This window comes from Microcaecilia unicolor, chromosome 9 (assembly GCF_901765095.1).
Source record: "Microcaecilia unicolor chromosome 9, aMicUni1.1, whole genome shotgun sequence".
Lineage (NCBI taxonomy): Eukaryota > Metazoa > Chordata > Amphibia > Gymnophiona > Siphonopidae > Microcaecilia > Microcaecilia unicolor.
The window spans coordinates 173,521,095-173,536,372 of NC_044039.1; the positions used below are offsets into that span (position 1 = coordinate 173,521,095).

Below are 15,278 nucleotides of genomic sequence, written 5' to 3' on the forward strand. Positions count from 1 at the left end.
TGAGAATATATCATTCCTGTCAATGCACACTGTGAGCATTTTTTCCCTTTCTCTTACTTTAGTGCAAACTGTAATTTATATCATTTTTGTCATTAATCATTGTATATGTATGTAATGATATATAAATGTACGTAGTTAGATCAGCACACCTTCTTGTAGTGCTAACACCTCCCCCCTCCCCCAATACATGTTTCTAGGATCTTTATTTAGTGATTAGTTGAGGAGTGGCCTAGTGGTTAGGGTGGTGGACTTTGGTCCTCGGGAACTGAGTTCAATTCCCACTTCAGGCACAGGCAGCTCCTTGTGACTCTGGGCAAGTCACTTAACCCTCCATCGCCCCAGGTACAAATAAGTACCTGTATATAATATGTAAGCCGCATTGACCCTGCCATGAGTGGGAAAGCGCGGGGGTATAAATGTAACAACAAAAAAAAAAGAAATACTGATTCAAGAGTTAACCCATCTACATAAACTGGAATAAATGTATATTATTAGAGCATTATATTACTTTTGAGGATAGTCATAGAATCCTATTAATTATCTTTTATGTTGTGTCATACAGGAAATTGGATATGGTTTTGTGAGCTCTTACGAATATCTGTAGAGCACCACAAGTCCTGGTGGAACTGCAGAAATAATTTTTAATATTACTGTTATGTTAGGGACGTACGACAAGAGAATGAAAACAAAGTACCAAGTGTACTCAGAGCTACAGAAAACATGGGTTTACTGTTACTGTTAAATCATAAACTGGAAAGGAGAGGGAGACACTCAATAAATCCCCAAAACATACAGCAGTATTTTATACTTTTAGTGACATGCCTCTCTTTCCTTTTTCTTTTCTTTATTGGATTGCTAGTCAGACATGAAGGACAGTTTGTTGGCTCAGTAGTGGGCACAAGATTTTTCTAAAGTGGGCTTGGACAGAATTTGGAGTGCTTCCTATGTGATACCACAGTATAAATATCAGTTTGATTTTTGTGTATTTAAAATGATTTAATAGGCATTCATGGAAAACTGTTTAAATGCAGAGGAAACAACGAACAGCAGAGGAGTCTTGGTTGCATAATGCCAAGTCATGTTTATGGATGTTAACTTTATAGTGACCCCAAAACCTTTACCATAATGAAATCTGCTGGAAAAGAATTAGATTTCACTAAACAAGCACTGCATTATTGGGCATGATCTACCGTATCTACAGCTATAAAAAGAAATAGATCACTGAATAATAAATTTATGCCCACCAAAGTTTACTGTTATACTTCAGCAGTCTTTGACCATAGGCTGGCATGACATTTCCTGTCTGGATGGTAAAGTACTCTCAAAACTTACAAATGATAAGGTCGACACAAAGTACTAATAACAATTTCGTTTTACAGTTTGTCTTCTTTATATAACATTTCTGTTTAGAAATGTCTGTGTGTATATATTTATTGTCTGTAGTGGTATCAAATGCTGCTTTGTGTTTTATTTTATTTCAGGTGCACCAGCAGAGCCAAATATAAGATCTCTGCCAGCTCCTGGAAAGATGACTGTAACTTTGCCTTCTGTGAACACAGAGAAACATGCTGGCAATATTGACCGTATATGTGATGATACAGACTCCTCTGGAGCAGATACATTTTGAAATGTGAAATGCTACCTTTGCATGGAGTGTGTGCAGTTCTGGTACGATCTTACTATATTGGAAAGAAGAGGAACTAAATTTGGAGTTCTCTTTATCTGTTATGTGTGGGGTTCTCTTAATTTCTGTACTGTGCGTATGTGAGATATTTGTAGCCCTGAATAATTTTATGTTGACAATCAAAATGAAAATCCAAATATTTTCTACTTTTTCATGAAATATTAAAGTAATTTTTAGAAGAATATTCTTCATCATTGCTTTACTTTTATAACATTGACAAAGGTGGGGCACCTTATTGACTAACCAATTTATTGAGGCATGGGCTTTTGAGGGCTAGTCCACTAAAGTTTAAAATAGCAGAATTAGATGTAAACGAGGGGAATTCTATATATGGAGTCAAAAGTTAGATGCTACTTCCTCGCCAAACGTTTGATGCAGAAATGCATTCTAATGGATGCAAGGCACTAAAATGCAAATCCACGTGAAAACACATGCGCCTATTTATAGTATAGTGTCTAAGTGTTTCCATGTGGTTCCACAAAGGGGGCGTAATGATGGGAGGAGCACGAGCGGGTCAGGAATGCACACAGTGTTATAGAATTGCACGGATCTGCACCCAACTTGTGTGCCAGGATTTACACTGATTTCAGTTGATTGTAACTCCTCGTGTGCAAAGTTCAGCGCTGATCCTGGTGCCACGCTCTATTCTGTAAAGGGCGCCCAATCCAGAACACCTGTTATAGAATACTACTCAGTGCTGATTTTTTTTATTTTTTGCACCAAATTTTGAGCACCATATACTGAATCCAGTCTGTAATGTTTGTGAATACATGCATAGAAAATTAAAGAGAATAAATGAAAGTCAAAGATCAAATTTAGAGGAATTAGCTCACCAAGACAACTTGGCAGGTAAGAAAGTTTGGAAAAGAGCACCAGAAGGAAGAAAAAAATGGTAAACTAGACAAATGCAGATTTTGTAGCACTGACTTGAAAGTGGTCACACATCTCATCGCTGGGTATGACATGCTGATGCCAGAAAAAACTGCATACAGAAAGACATAGGGGCCCTTTCACTAAATAGCATTAAGCAGCTAATGTGGGGTTTACTGTGCAATGCACAGTTGCCTATCGCGAGATTGGTCAGGAGAGGGGCATGACATGGACAGGTGGAGGTGTGGCTGGCTGTGACAGCTAGTACACAGCTTAGAACCGCTAGCTAGCTATCACAGCTGCTGATAGCACAGTTGAACTTACCCCCATATTGAGAGGAAGGAAGTACGTGTGACTGCAGTACTGGTAGTCTAATAGCACAGCATGCTGGTAATGAGGGTATGGCAGTGCTCACTACGCACATCTGAACCTGTTCTTGACACCCCAACATAGGAGTCCATATTTCAAATCCCCCCCCAAGAAGTAGCCCTGCCCCCTGACAGCCCAATCACCCCCCCACACTCTTCGATAACCCTGGACCTAACGGGGGGGGGGGGGGGGAGGGTTTCCTTGTGGTCTAGGTTAACCCATGTGGCAGCAGATTGGAGATAAAAATAAAAAATAAATTATAAAGCAATCAAATACTTGTTCTGAATTAGGAAGAAACCATACTGGTACCTAAATGTAAATCTCTCAAGTAGAAGTTCCTTCTGTAAATCCTTTAGCAGTTAAGAAGGTAGATAAATGAGCCAGGGGCATAGCCAGACAGCAGATTTTAGGTGGGCCTAGGCAAGAAGTGGGTGGGCACCAAATGTTCTCTCCCCCACCCCACATCAAAAAAATATCTCAGCTGGTGGGAAAATGCTTCTCTCCAGTCTGCACCTTGGTAGTCTGCAGCAGGCATGTGCTGAAAACTGAGCATGCGAAGGTGCCAGTATTGTGGAGAGCAACATTTTCATTACCATGTGCTACTGTTGGATGGGCCTGAGCCCTTCAGGTCCACCTGTGGCTACGCCACTGAAATGAGCAGGTTCCCAAAATATATACGTCACATACTGAAAATAAACTATACATTTGCACAGAAATTTTAAATAGAATGATGGTCCCAACTGAAGGCCTCCGTGTCATGTCCCCTACCTCAACGCAAGCGGAGTCCCTTTGACACGCACACTTGACTGGCACTGCCTGAACCATGTGTGTGTAGTCCTCTCTGGGTTTGTTGCGGTGGTTGCAGGCTCCTTAATTGCTTTGCTTCCATGCACCTGTTTCTGCGCTCTCTCTGCATGGCTTCCAGGCTCCTTGATTGGTTTGCTTCCACCCACCTGAGTCTGCTCTTCCTCTGCCTGGCTTCCCTTGCTTCTCTCCTATTGGTCTTCCGGTTCCTCCTTCCCCTGCTCTTGTCCTATGGCTGTGCCCCCATCCCTGCTGATGTCAGACGCCAGCACTATCAGCTGAGCTCTCTCTGGACCATGCTTCGGCTTGTACTTTGGTAGGTGTTACTAACTCTGTAATCTGCTTCTTATCTACTTGTCCCTCGTTACTGACTCTGCCTGTACCTGGATTAGTCTTCTGCCTGCCGCCTGCCTTCTGACTTTACCTGTGCCTGGATTACTCTCTTGCCTGCCTACTTTCGCCTGTACCTGGATTACTCTTCTGCCTGCCTACTGACTTTGCCTGTGCCTGGATTACTCTCTTGCCTGCCGCCTGCCCACTGACTTTCGCCTGTACCTGGATTACTCTTCTGCCTGCCTAATGACTTCCGCCTGTACCTGGATTACTCTCTTGACCTGCTGCCTGCCTGGCCAATACGTCCACAACCCGCTTCCAGCTCTGTCCCGTAAGTCCTGCAGGCCTCCCCCCCCCCCCCCCCCCCCCCCCCCCCCCCCCCCCCCCCCCACACACACCTAAGGGCTCAACCTCTGGGGAACGGCAGTCAGCACAGGTGAAACCCGGAGTTGTCCAGCTGCCAAGCAGAACCTGGTCCGAGTACCTGACTCTGCAGCATTCTACTTGGTACAAAAACTCACAAGTCTGACACTCCTGGACAGAGCAGCAAAAACTGTTGCCTCCACTTTTTGAGTCTCTTGTGAGGGAGAAATGTTTTCTTCAAATCCAAAATTGCTAACCAAACTGAATCCAAAGAAGTGTCCTTTGATTTCTCCAAAAGTGTTTCCATTATGTATCTTCCCAGTATTACAAGACATGTGGGAATAGTCGTGGCCATCAACCAGTAGGTGGAGATAGAGAACACAGAGCTGAACTATAGCCTATATACACATACCCCTAGCTCAGCCCCTCAGTATTTTGGCTGGAGCATCGTTCACAATTGAGATTGAGCGTGAGGCTAGTACTCAGTGTGACTGTTCCAGTGTGGGACCTCCAGGAATGGTGCAGGCTCAGGAGGTGCCTTTTTTCACGTAGTTTGTATTGCACCTCCATCAGGCCTACCTGTTGAAGCAGGGGCCTGGGCAGGATCCTGTGGAGCTGGGTTTGCTGGGGCCTGTAAGCCAGAGTGGAATTTTCTAGGGACTGGGAAGACTCCTGGTCTCATGGGTCGCTGATTTCGGAGGTAGCCTCTCAGTAGTTTGAGGGATCTTCCCTGCGGGAACCTTTGGAGGAGAATGAGCTACCCCTAGAGGAGGGGGCCGACCCACGGGTCCTCCGTTTCATTGGGAGGAGTTGGGTTCCCTCATTTTGGAGTCACTGGGGGCTCTCTCTGTTAAGGAGCCGGTTGTGACTCCAGCTGGCGGGCAATTGTTGGCAATCATGCATGGTATTTGGGCCCCCTCCCAAGGCCTTCCCGATGCACCCGGACATTCAGAACCTTATCTCCACCAAATGGAACATACCCAACATAAGCCATTGAGTGGGGAGGGTCATGGCCCATTTATACCCACTGGTGGCAGAGGAGAAGGACAAGCTCTGCCTTCAAAGGTGGATTTCTTGGTTACAGCAGTAACCAGGAAGATGACCCTCCCAGGGGAGGGGGAGGGTATTGTCCTGAAGGACCTCCAGGATAGGAAGCTCGAGCAGGCCTTTGAGATGGCAGCGCTGAGTCTCCAGGCCTCGGTGTGCAGCTCTTTTGTGGTGCGGGCCTGTCTGCAATGATATCAGTGGGATTGACGGTGGACACCTGTCAGCTGTGGCTGTGGAACTGGGCAGCGGACATGGCTTCAAAGGCGCATCTAGTTAAGTTGCCCTTTCAGGGCAAATGGCTGTTTGGTAAGGACCTCAGCAATTTGGTTAAGGAGCTTGGGGAAGTAAAGCCGCACCTAGAGATGGGAATAACTAGTGAGGTAATTAAATTCGCCGATGACACAAAATTATTCAGGGTCGTCAAGTCGCAGGAGGAATGTGAACGATTACAGGAGGACCTTGCGAGACTGGGAGAATGGGCGTGCAAGTGGCAGATGAAGTTCAATGTTGACAAGTGCAAAGTGATGCATGTGGGTAAGAGGAACCCGAATTATAGCTACGTCTTGCAAGGTTCCGCGTTAGGAGTTACGGATCAAGAAAGGGATCTGGGTGTCGTCGTCGATGATACGCTGAAACCTTCTGCTCAGTGTGCTGCTGCGGCTAGGAAAGCGAATAGAATGTTGGGTGTTATTAGGAAGGGTATGGAGTCCAGGTGTGCGGATGTTATAATGCCGTTGTATCGCTCCATGGTGCGACCGCACCTGGAGTATTGTGTTCAGTACTGGTCTCCGTATCTCAAAAAAGATATAGTAGAATTGGAAAAGGTACAGCGAAGGGCGACGAAAATGATAGTGGGGATGGGACGACTTTCCTATGAAGAGAGGCTGAGAAGGCTAGGGCTTTTTAGCTTGGAGAAGAGACGGCTGAGGGGAGATATGATAGAAGTGTATAAAATAATGAGTGGAATGGATCGGGTGGATGTGAAGCGACTGTTCACGCTATCCAAAAATACTAGGACTAGAGGGCATGAGTTGAAGCTACAGTGTGGTAAATTTAAAACGAATCGGAGAAAATTTTTCTTCACCCAACGTGTAATTAGACTCTGGAATTCGTTGCCGGAGAACGTGGTACGGGCGGTTAGCTTGACGGAGTTTAAAAAGGGGTTAGATAGATTCCTAAAGGACAAGTCCATAGACCGCTATTAAATGGAAAAATTCCGCATTTTTAGGTATAACTTGTCTGGAATGTTTTTACGTTTGGGGAGCGTGCCAGGTGCCCTTGACCTGGATTGGCCACTGTCGGTGACAGGATGCTGGGCTAGATGGACCTTTGGTCTTTCCCAGTATGGCACTACTTATGTACTTATGTACTTATGTACATCTGAGAGTGACCTTTGGGAGTTGAGCACCTTGAGTACAATACTATTTCGCTCTATGTTGGAGATGATAGTTCCATCTCTATCCAAGATTGTGAATAAGTCACTCAGTGAGGGAGAGAGACCAGATAATTTGAAAAGAGCAACAGTAAAACCTTTGTTGAAAAGGGGTGCAGGAGAGTTAAATGATCCAAAATGCTATAGACCAATTTCTGTAATACCATTTTTAGCAAAACTTATAGAAAAAGCTGTATTAAAACAGTTTCGGGAATTTGTGTTGAGCCAATGAATATTGAATGATTTTCAATATGGTTTTGGAGAAAATCTTAGTGTTGAACACTTACTATTGTCTTTGATTAATGAACTGAGGCTTGGATTGGATCAGGAGATTGGTTTCTGTTTAGTGACTTTGGATATTACATCAGCCTTTGATATGGTTAATCACACTCTATTGCTGAAAAAGCTATATGATTTTGGAACTGATGGTAAGGTACTGCAATAGTTTCAATCTTTTTTGCAGAATAGATCATTTTTGGTTAAGGTAGGTGAAGAATTGTTGAATTCTTATGGGATAAATCATGGTGTGCCTCAGGGTTCTGCTTTGTCCATATTATTATTTAATGTGTACATGGCATCATTGAGTGAAGTTTTCCAATGGTTGGGAATCTCATTCCGTATGTATGCTGATGATATTCAGTTATTTTTTCCCAATTACTGAGACTCCTGAGAAATTAATAGGCTTATTGGGCACATATTTAGATGCTATTTCAGATCAGATGCAATACCACAATTTATTGTTACATTATGCAAAAACTGAACTTATGTACATTGGAAAAAATTTAGTTGGAAAAAACTTAGATCCTTCATTGCCTATAGTTTTGAAATATTGAGGTATGGATTCACAAGTGAAATCTGTTATTAGGAATTTGGATATGATGTTAGATCATGATTTAAGTAAGCCACCACAGATAAATCATCTGATTTCTACTGCCTTTTTTCAGTTACTTGTGCTGAGTAGGTTAAAGAGAATCATACCAGTGAGTGATTTTCATACAGTTCTGCAGAGCCTAGTATTATTGCGGTTAGATTATTGCAGTTCCCTTTATTTGGGTTTGAATTCAGCTAAAATACAGACTTTGTGGATTGTACAGAATGCGGCAGCTCACTGGCCTGTTCCCCCTGCCATCTACTTTGTGGTTCCGAAAAAGGAGGGCTTGATACATCCGGTGTTGGACCTCAAAGGACTCAATCACTGCCTAAACGTTTCTCACTTTCGGATGGAGACTGCAGTCCATCGTCGCCTCCGTTCAGGTGGGGGAGTTTCTCACCGCTCTTGATCTCAAGGAAGCTTACCCTACATATTCCCATCTGGCCCCTGCATCAGCAGTTTCTGCAATTTGCAATGTTAGGCCATCACATTTGTTGGAATGTAATTGTATTTTACATGCATTGCCTGTCACCTATTATTTCTCTGTGATTACTCTGTGACCTCTGATGTGAATTACTTAGAGAGGTCACATAGCTATGCAACTTCCTGTGGGGGTTAGACACAGCAGATGCAGCAGATGCAGCACATGGAGCACATGGAGCTCATGATCTCTCCTAACCTGAGAGGATCTATGGTGGTGTGAGCATCCATTACCATCTAAGCACATGGAAGGAGCTGATAAGACAAATGTATAGTAATATGTATATATAAGCCTGTCTGATTATAATCTAACTACAAACTGTGAGTAAACAGATGTTTTGTTACTTCAACTTTAAAGTGACTCAGCAGTGAATTATTCAGGGGTGAATGAGAGAGAGATGAAGAAAGAAATTAACATTTCTAAAGCTGAAGCTGTGTGTACTAAAATCTGTTAATTATTTACTACAAATAATCCAACAAAAGGGTTATGGGCCCAGGGCCAGGAATTGAAAAAGAAGAGAAATATTACCAGGCAGAAAAAAAGGCCACATTTTTCTCTTAAGTTTTAAAGGAAAGATTCAGTCTGTCTCTCTCTCCCCCACACAGCAGACAGAAGGCTAAGAAAATAGCTGAGGGAAGAAATTCACCATTTTTCTATTCTCTCAAGGTGCCTAAATTAACTGAGTTTAATTATCGGCAGTGGGAATTAAGATTCATATGTCTCCTTCGAGCAAAAGGATTAGATATGTGCTTAGACCAAGACAGAACAGCTGAAAATATGGCTGAATGGGACAATGCAAACTATTATGTGAAGTGCATGTTTTTAGAAGCTCTCTCAGAGAAACAAGCCATATTAGTGGAGGGAAAAGATACACCAAAGGACATTTTATATAAACTGAGAACTATGTATGCAACTACATATGCAAAGCAGCAACCAATTTGGCTGGCAGAGTTGAATGAAACCAAATTAAGGGATAAAAGTAAATGTAATGATCACATTATGCATCTTATGTCTTCATTTCAAAAGTTAGAACTTTCAGGAATTCCCATGTGTGATGCATTGAAAAGAGCATTTCTTTTTACCTCACTATCAAAGAAGTTTGATGTTTTTAGGTCTGTAAATGAGGCCATTGAAGGGCAATCTTTTGAACAGGCAACATCAAAACTAAGGCAGGAATGCATAATAAATGATTCTGAGGAGATGTGTTCTCAAAGCAAGTCAGAGAGAAATGAAACAAATTTCTTGGCAAAGAACAGAGGAAGGCGGAGCTATGGGAAAACTCCACCCAAGGGCAAGCTGATTTGCTACTCATGTGGAAAGGAGGGACATGTATCTAAATGGTGTAAGGAAACACAAAACACTCCCTCTAGCTCACCTAAGCCAATGGAACTAAAGAATTTTCAAACCAGGAAATGTATGAAGGACAAAGATAAACACAAGGGCTTTCTAATGGCAGAAAAATCTTTGACTATGGTAAATAATAATTCAAATGAAAGTACTTGGATTTTGGATTCAGGGAGCACATGCCATTTAACCAATTGTAAAGATTTCTTTCAGGAAATGTGTCCAGAGGAAGGTATTCTTAAAACTGCAAACGCAGGGACTGCTAAGATCCAAGCAAAAGGTATTGGATTCTTAAAATGCAAAGTGTCTAATGAAGTTAAAGAAATTCCTGTAAGTGATGTCTTGTATATTCCCCAAGCAGTTTGCAATATGCTTAGTGTATCTACATTAGATAAGAAGGGATTTGCGATTCATTTTGAAAATAGTAAGTGCACAATCTCTAAAAATGATGAAGTGTATGCTGAAGCTTTTATGCATAATGATGTTTATAAACTGAGCATTTCAGGTGAAGCCTCACATCTGGCGCAAGTAAGGAAGAATGATGGTAAATGTAGTCTGGAAATCTGGCATCGCCGCCTGGGACATCGTGATTCTAAGGTGATCCAGGATCTTTACAGTAAGCAACTGGCCACCGGCATTCAGATAAGTGCAGATGCTGGTAAAATGGAGAAATGCATAGACTGTGTTACTCAAAAAGGTGTGAGACCCTCATTTCCTGCATACACAGGAAATAGGAGTAATAAAGTGCTGGACTTAATACACAGTGACTTATGTGGACCGTTTAATATCCCATCATTGGGAAATAACAGATTTGTGCTAATATTCTTGGATGATTTCTCTAGATATTGTGTGGCCTATTTGCTGAAAGAAAAAAGTCAAGTCACAGACATGCTGAAGAAATACGTAGCCATGGTGAGCAATAAATTTGAAAGAAAACCAAAGGTTCTTCAGACCGACAATGGTGGTGAGTTCACTTCACAAAGCATGCGCACATTTCTAGAACAAGAAGGCATTCAGCATATCACAACAGTAGCTTATACACCAGAGCAAAATTCTGTTGCAGAGAGAAAATTTAGGTCAATTGTGGAAATGACCAGATGTATGCTGTCAGATAGCAATCTCCCTAAAAGACTATGGGGGGAAGCCATTCTCACAGCAGTGTACCTACAAAACAGAATGCCAACTAAAGGCGCTGAGCGCACACCACATGAGACATGGCATGGTAGGAAGCCAAACCTGTCACACATAAGAACATTTGGAAGTACAGCATATGCTCATGTACCAAAGCAAAGAAGGCATAAGCTGGATTCCACAACAGAAAGGGGCATTTTAGTTGGCTATGCTCCAGGACACAAAGGATATAGAATTTTGAATCTGAAAACTGGCATTGTTGGCATAAGACATGTTACATGTTTTGATGAAAACAAAAGGGTTGATAAAGGCTGGATTATCCCAGATGAGCCTTATCATCCAGAATATGAAACTAGAACCATAATAGACATGCCAGTGTATATAAATGCCATACCAAGGCAGATGTCTGAAAGCAACTCACCTGTATCTAACGAGGAACAGGCAGAGGAAACAGACACAGAAAGGATCATTGAAGAAGACAGTACAGTTGGAGAAGGGGAATCAATTGGAGAAGGACTCTCAGATTTAGAGGATGCGGAAAGGTCAGACCAACCTGTTGTCAGACGCTCATCCAGGGAAAACAAAGGTGTTCCACCCCCAAGACTGTCTTACCTAACAAAGTCAGCAAAAGCTCAAGAGCCCTTAACATGGGATGAGATTGAGAAAATGCCAGCAGAAGAAGCTGCTGAATGGCGTAAAGCTGCACAAGAAGAAATTGATGCATTGGATAAAAATAATACTTGGATTCTTACAAAATTACCTCCTGGCAAGAAAGCTATAGGATGCAAATGGGTATTCAAGTTAAAAAGGAATGCACAAGGAAAAGTGGAAAGGTATAAAGCCAGATTAGTCGCAAAGGGATATCTTCAAAAATATGGAGAAGATTTTGATGAAGTGTTTGCACCTGTAGTGAAACACACGACAATAAGAACACTTCTGAGCATTGCAGTCTCAAAAGGCATGCAAGTAAACCACATTGATGTGAAAACAGCGTTTCTTCACGGAGATATAACTGAAGACTTGTACATGGAACAACCAACAGGTTTCATAAATACAAAACAAAGACAGCTAGTGTGTAAAATAAACAAAGGTCTTTATGGATTAAAGCAAAGTGCAAAATGTTGGAATGATAAATTGCATGAAATATTGACAAATTTAGGATTTAAGCAAGGTGAAGCAGATAAATGTTTGTACACTAGGTGCACAAATGGACAATATGCATACATTTTAGCTTTTGTTGATGATCTGCTCATTGCAAGCAAAAGTGAGCAAGAGTACAAGGACATTGTAAAGTGTTTAAACCACAATGTTGAGATAAAAGAACTTGGTAATGTGTCATACTATCTTGGTATAGAAATTGAGAAACAAAATGATGGTTCTTATCTTCTAAGCCAGAAGCAGAAAATAAATGAGCTTATTGAAAGTTTAGGTATGCAAGATGCCCAAGTTGTAAGCACTCCCATGATCACTGATTTTCTGAAGGATGAAACAGTAAGAGAACCTTTACCAGATAACATCCAATATAGATCAGCCATAGGTAAGCTTTTATATCTAGCTACCACATACAGGGCTGATATAGCAAATGCAGTAGGAATTTTGAGCAGAAGGGTCAGCTCACCTACCAAATCAGATTGGACTGCAGTTAAAAGGATGGTAAGGTATTTAAAGGGTACCATTGATTGTAAATTAAAGATTTCAGCCAATAGTAATCCAAAACTAATATGTTACTGTGATTCAGATTGGGCAGGGGATCATTCTAATTATAAATCCACAAGTGGATATGTGTTTATGTATGGAAATGTACAAATTTCATGGGCCAGTCATAAACAAAGTATTGTGAGTTTGTCTTCTACAGAAGCTGAATACGTGGCCGTATCGGAAGCGTGCAGAGAACTGATGTGGATTGAAAAACTTTTGCTGGATTTTGGAATAGCTGAAAAGAAACCAATCCAGATAATGGAAGATAATCAGAGCTGCATCCGACTGTCACAAAATGACAAGGTTCAGTCACGCACCAAGCACATCGCAACGAAATACCACAACGTGCGAGAGTTGGCGAAAGAAGGGGTCATAAGTCTACACTATTGTCACACCAGTGAGATGACAGCTGACATCATGACCAAACCGTTACCCAGAGAACATTTTGTGAATCTGCGTATAAAGCTTGGACTTTGTATGAATAAATAATTGCATGACAGTTATGCATGAGAAGGGGTTTGTTGGAATGTAATTGTATTTTACATGCATTGCCTGTCACCTATTATTTCTCTGTGATTACTCTGTGACCTCTGATGTGAATTACTTAGAGAGGTCACATAGCTATGCAACTTCCTGTGGGGGTTAGACACAGCAGATGCAGCAGATGCAGCACATGGAGCACATGGAGCTCATGATCTCTCCTAACCTGAGAGGATCTATGGTGGTGTGAGCATCCATTACCATCTAAGCACATGGAAGGAGCTGATAAGACAAATGTATAGTAATATGTATATATAAGCCTGTCTGATTATAATCTAACTACAAACTGTGAGTAAACAGATGTTTTGTTACTTCAACTTTAAAGTGACTCAGCAGTGAATTATTCAGGGGTGAATGAGAGAGAGATGAAGAAAGAAATTAACATTTCTAAAGCTGAAGCTGTGTGTACTAAAATCTGTTAATTATTTACTACAAATAATCCAACAACATTCAATTCAGGGCCACGCGCAGCAACCCTTTTCCAAGGTTCTGGTGATGATGGCGACCTTTCTGCATCAGCAGGTTGTGCAGATTCACCCGTATCTGGACAACTGGCTGATCAGAGCATTGTCCCTACTAGGACGGTGTGGAGGCAACGACCAAGGTCATCTCCCTTCTACAGTCGTTGGGCCTAGTGATCAATTTTGACAAGAGTCGGCTGGTCTTGTCACAGTGATTGGAGTACCTGGGGGCACTGTTCGATACACAGCAGGAGCCAGTGTTTCTGACAGACGCCAGGCAAAAGAAGCTAGTGCTCAAGATTCTGTCATTGCTCAGATATGGTCGGCTGCGCGCCTGAGTCTATGTTTAGGTGCTGGGATGCATGACAGCGGCCATGGAGGTGATGCCCTGGTCGCGAACACGGATGCACCTGCTGCAACAGTCTTTGCTTGATTGGTGGTCCCCAATGTCCCGGGATTATGCAGTTCAGCTGCCTTGGACGGTGGCAGTCAGGAAGAGCATGGCCTAGTGGTTGGTTCCACAGAATATTGCTCATGGAGTTCTGTTTCTGATTGCCTTCTGGGAAGTGGTGACGACGGATGCCAACCTTTCAGGCTGAGGGACACATTTCGGCCCTCAATTGGCACAAGGGACCTGGTCCTCAGAGGAGGCCGGGTGACCAATCAATCAATTGAAACTCCATATAGTACGCAAGGCACTGGTCGAGTTTGCATCTCTGTTGCTGTGGTCGCCTGTGTGAGTGTTCTTGGACAATGCCACGGTGGTCGCATACATCAACAAGCAAGGGGGCACTTGCAGCAAGCAGCTGACCTTGGAGGCCGGTTGGTCGATGGCCTGGATGGAGAGACATCTCCTCTGCTTGTAAGCAATGTACATTGCTGACTTCCTCAGCCAAAACTCCCTCAATCTGGGAGAGTGGAAATTGTCCAGTGAGGCATTTCTCCTGGTCCGGTGGCTATAAGGGCAAATTCCAAGGTCCCAAGGTTTTTCAGCCATTGGCGGGAGCCGGGCTCTCTAGGTCTGGGTGCTCTGCTTCAGGTCTGGCCGGAGGGCTTGCTGTATACCTTTTTGCTGTGGCCAATAATAGGCAGGCTATTAAGGCAGGTGGCAGAACACCAGGGCCAGGTGGTCTTGGTGGCTGTGCAGGCTGTGGTATGCTGACCTTGTTTGCTCAAAGGGAAGCCATTGTGGTTTTAGTAGGAGTGTGGACTTCTTTGTCAGGGGCCAGTTCTCATGGAGGATCCCTCCTCGTTTGGTCTTACGGCTTGGCCATTGAAAGGGCTAGGCTGAGGAGGAAGGGATACTCTGGTGCCATCATTGCAGTTTTGCTTCAGGCTCAGATGTGGTCGACGTGTGCAGTGTTTGCATGGGTATGGTGCATGTTTGAGAGTTGGTGTACAGAGTGGGGCGTGAACCCTTTCTAGGCTTTGATTGGTCACATTTTAGTCTTCCTTCAGGCGGGAGTGCACAAGGGGTTGGCCTTGATCTCCTTGAAGGTGCAGGTGGCATCGCTGACTTGTTTTCGAGGCCATTTGCAGAATTTGCCTTTGGTGGTGCATCTGGATGTGATGTGCTCCATGAAGGGGTAAGTCAGCTTCGTCCACCTTTTTGGGCCGCCTCCCCATCCTCATCCTTAGGGCATTACAGAAGCTGCAGTTTGAGCTGCTCCATAAGGCTTTGTTGAAAGATCTCACATTCAAGACAGTGTTCCTGGTGGCGATTGCTTCGGTGCGGTGAGTGTCGGAACTTCAGGCTCTGTCGTGCCAGGACCCGTTTCTGCATTTCACAGAAGAGGGAGTGTCCATTAGAACTGTGCCTTTCTTCTTACCGAAGGTGGTGTCTGTTTTCC

General features: G+C 43.1%; 1 protein-coding gene across 1 annotated transcript in view; it reads left to right on the forward strand.

Moving 5' to 3' along the window:
• The window catches only part of KIAA0586 (KIAA0586 ortholog), a 311,131-nt gene extending 309,265 nt beyond the window's left edge, over nucleotides 1-1,866 (forward strand). Inside the window, exon 31 of the mRNA XM_030214301.1 lies at nucleotides 1,482-1,866. Within this exon, the coding sequence (XP_030070161.1) occupies nucleotides 1,482-1,627 (146 nt within the window). The 3' untranslated portion in view covers nucleotides 1,628-1,866. The remainder of the gene's footprint in view (nucleotides 1-1,481) is intronic.
• Nucleotides 1,867-15,278: the final 13,412 nt, after the last annotated feature.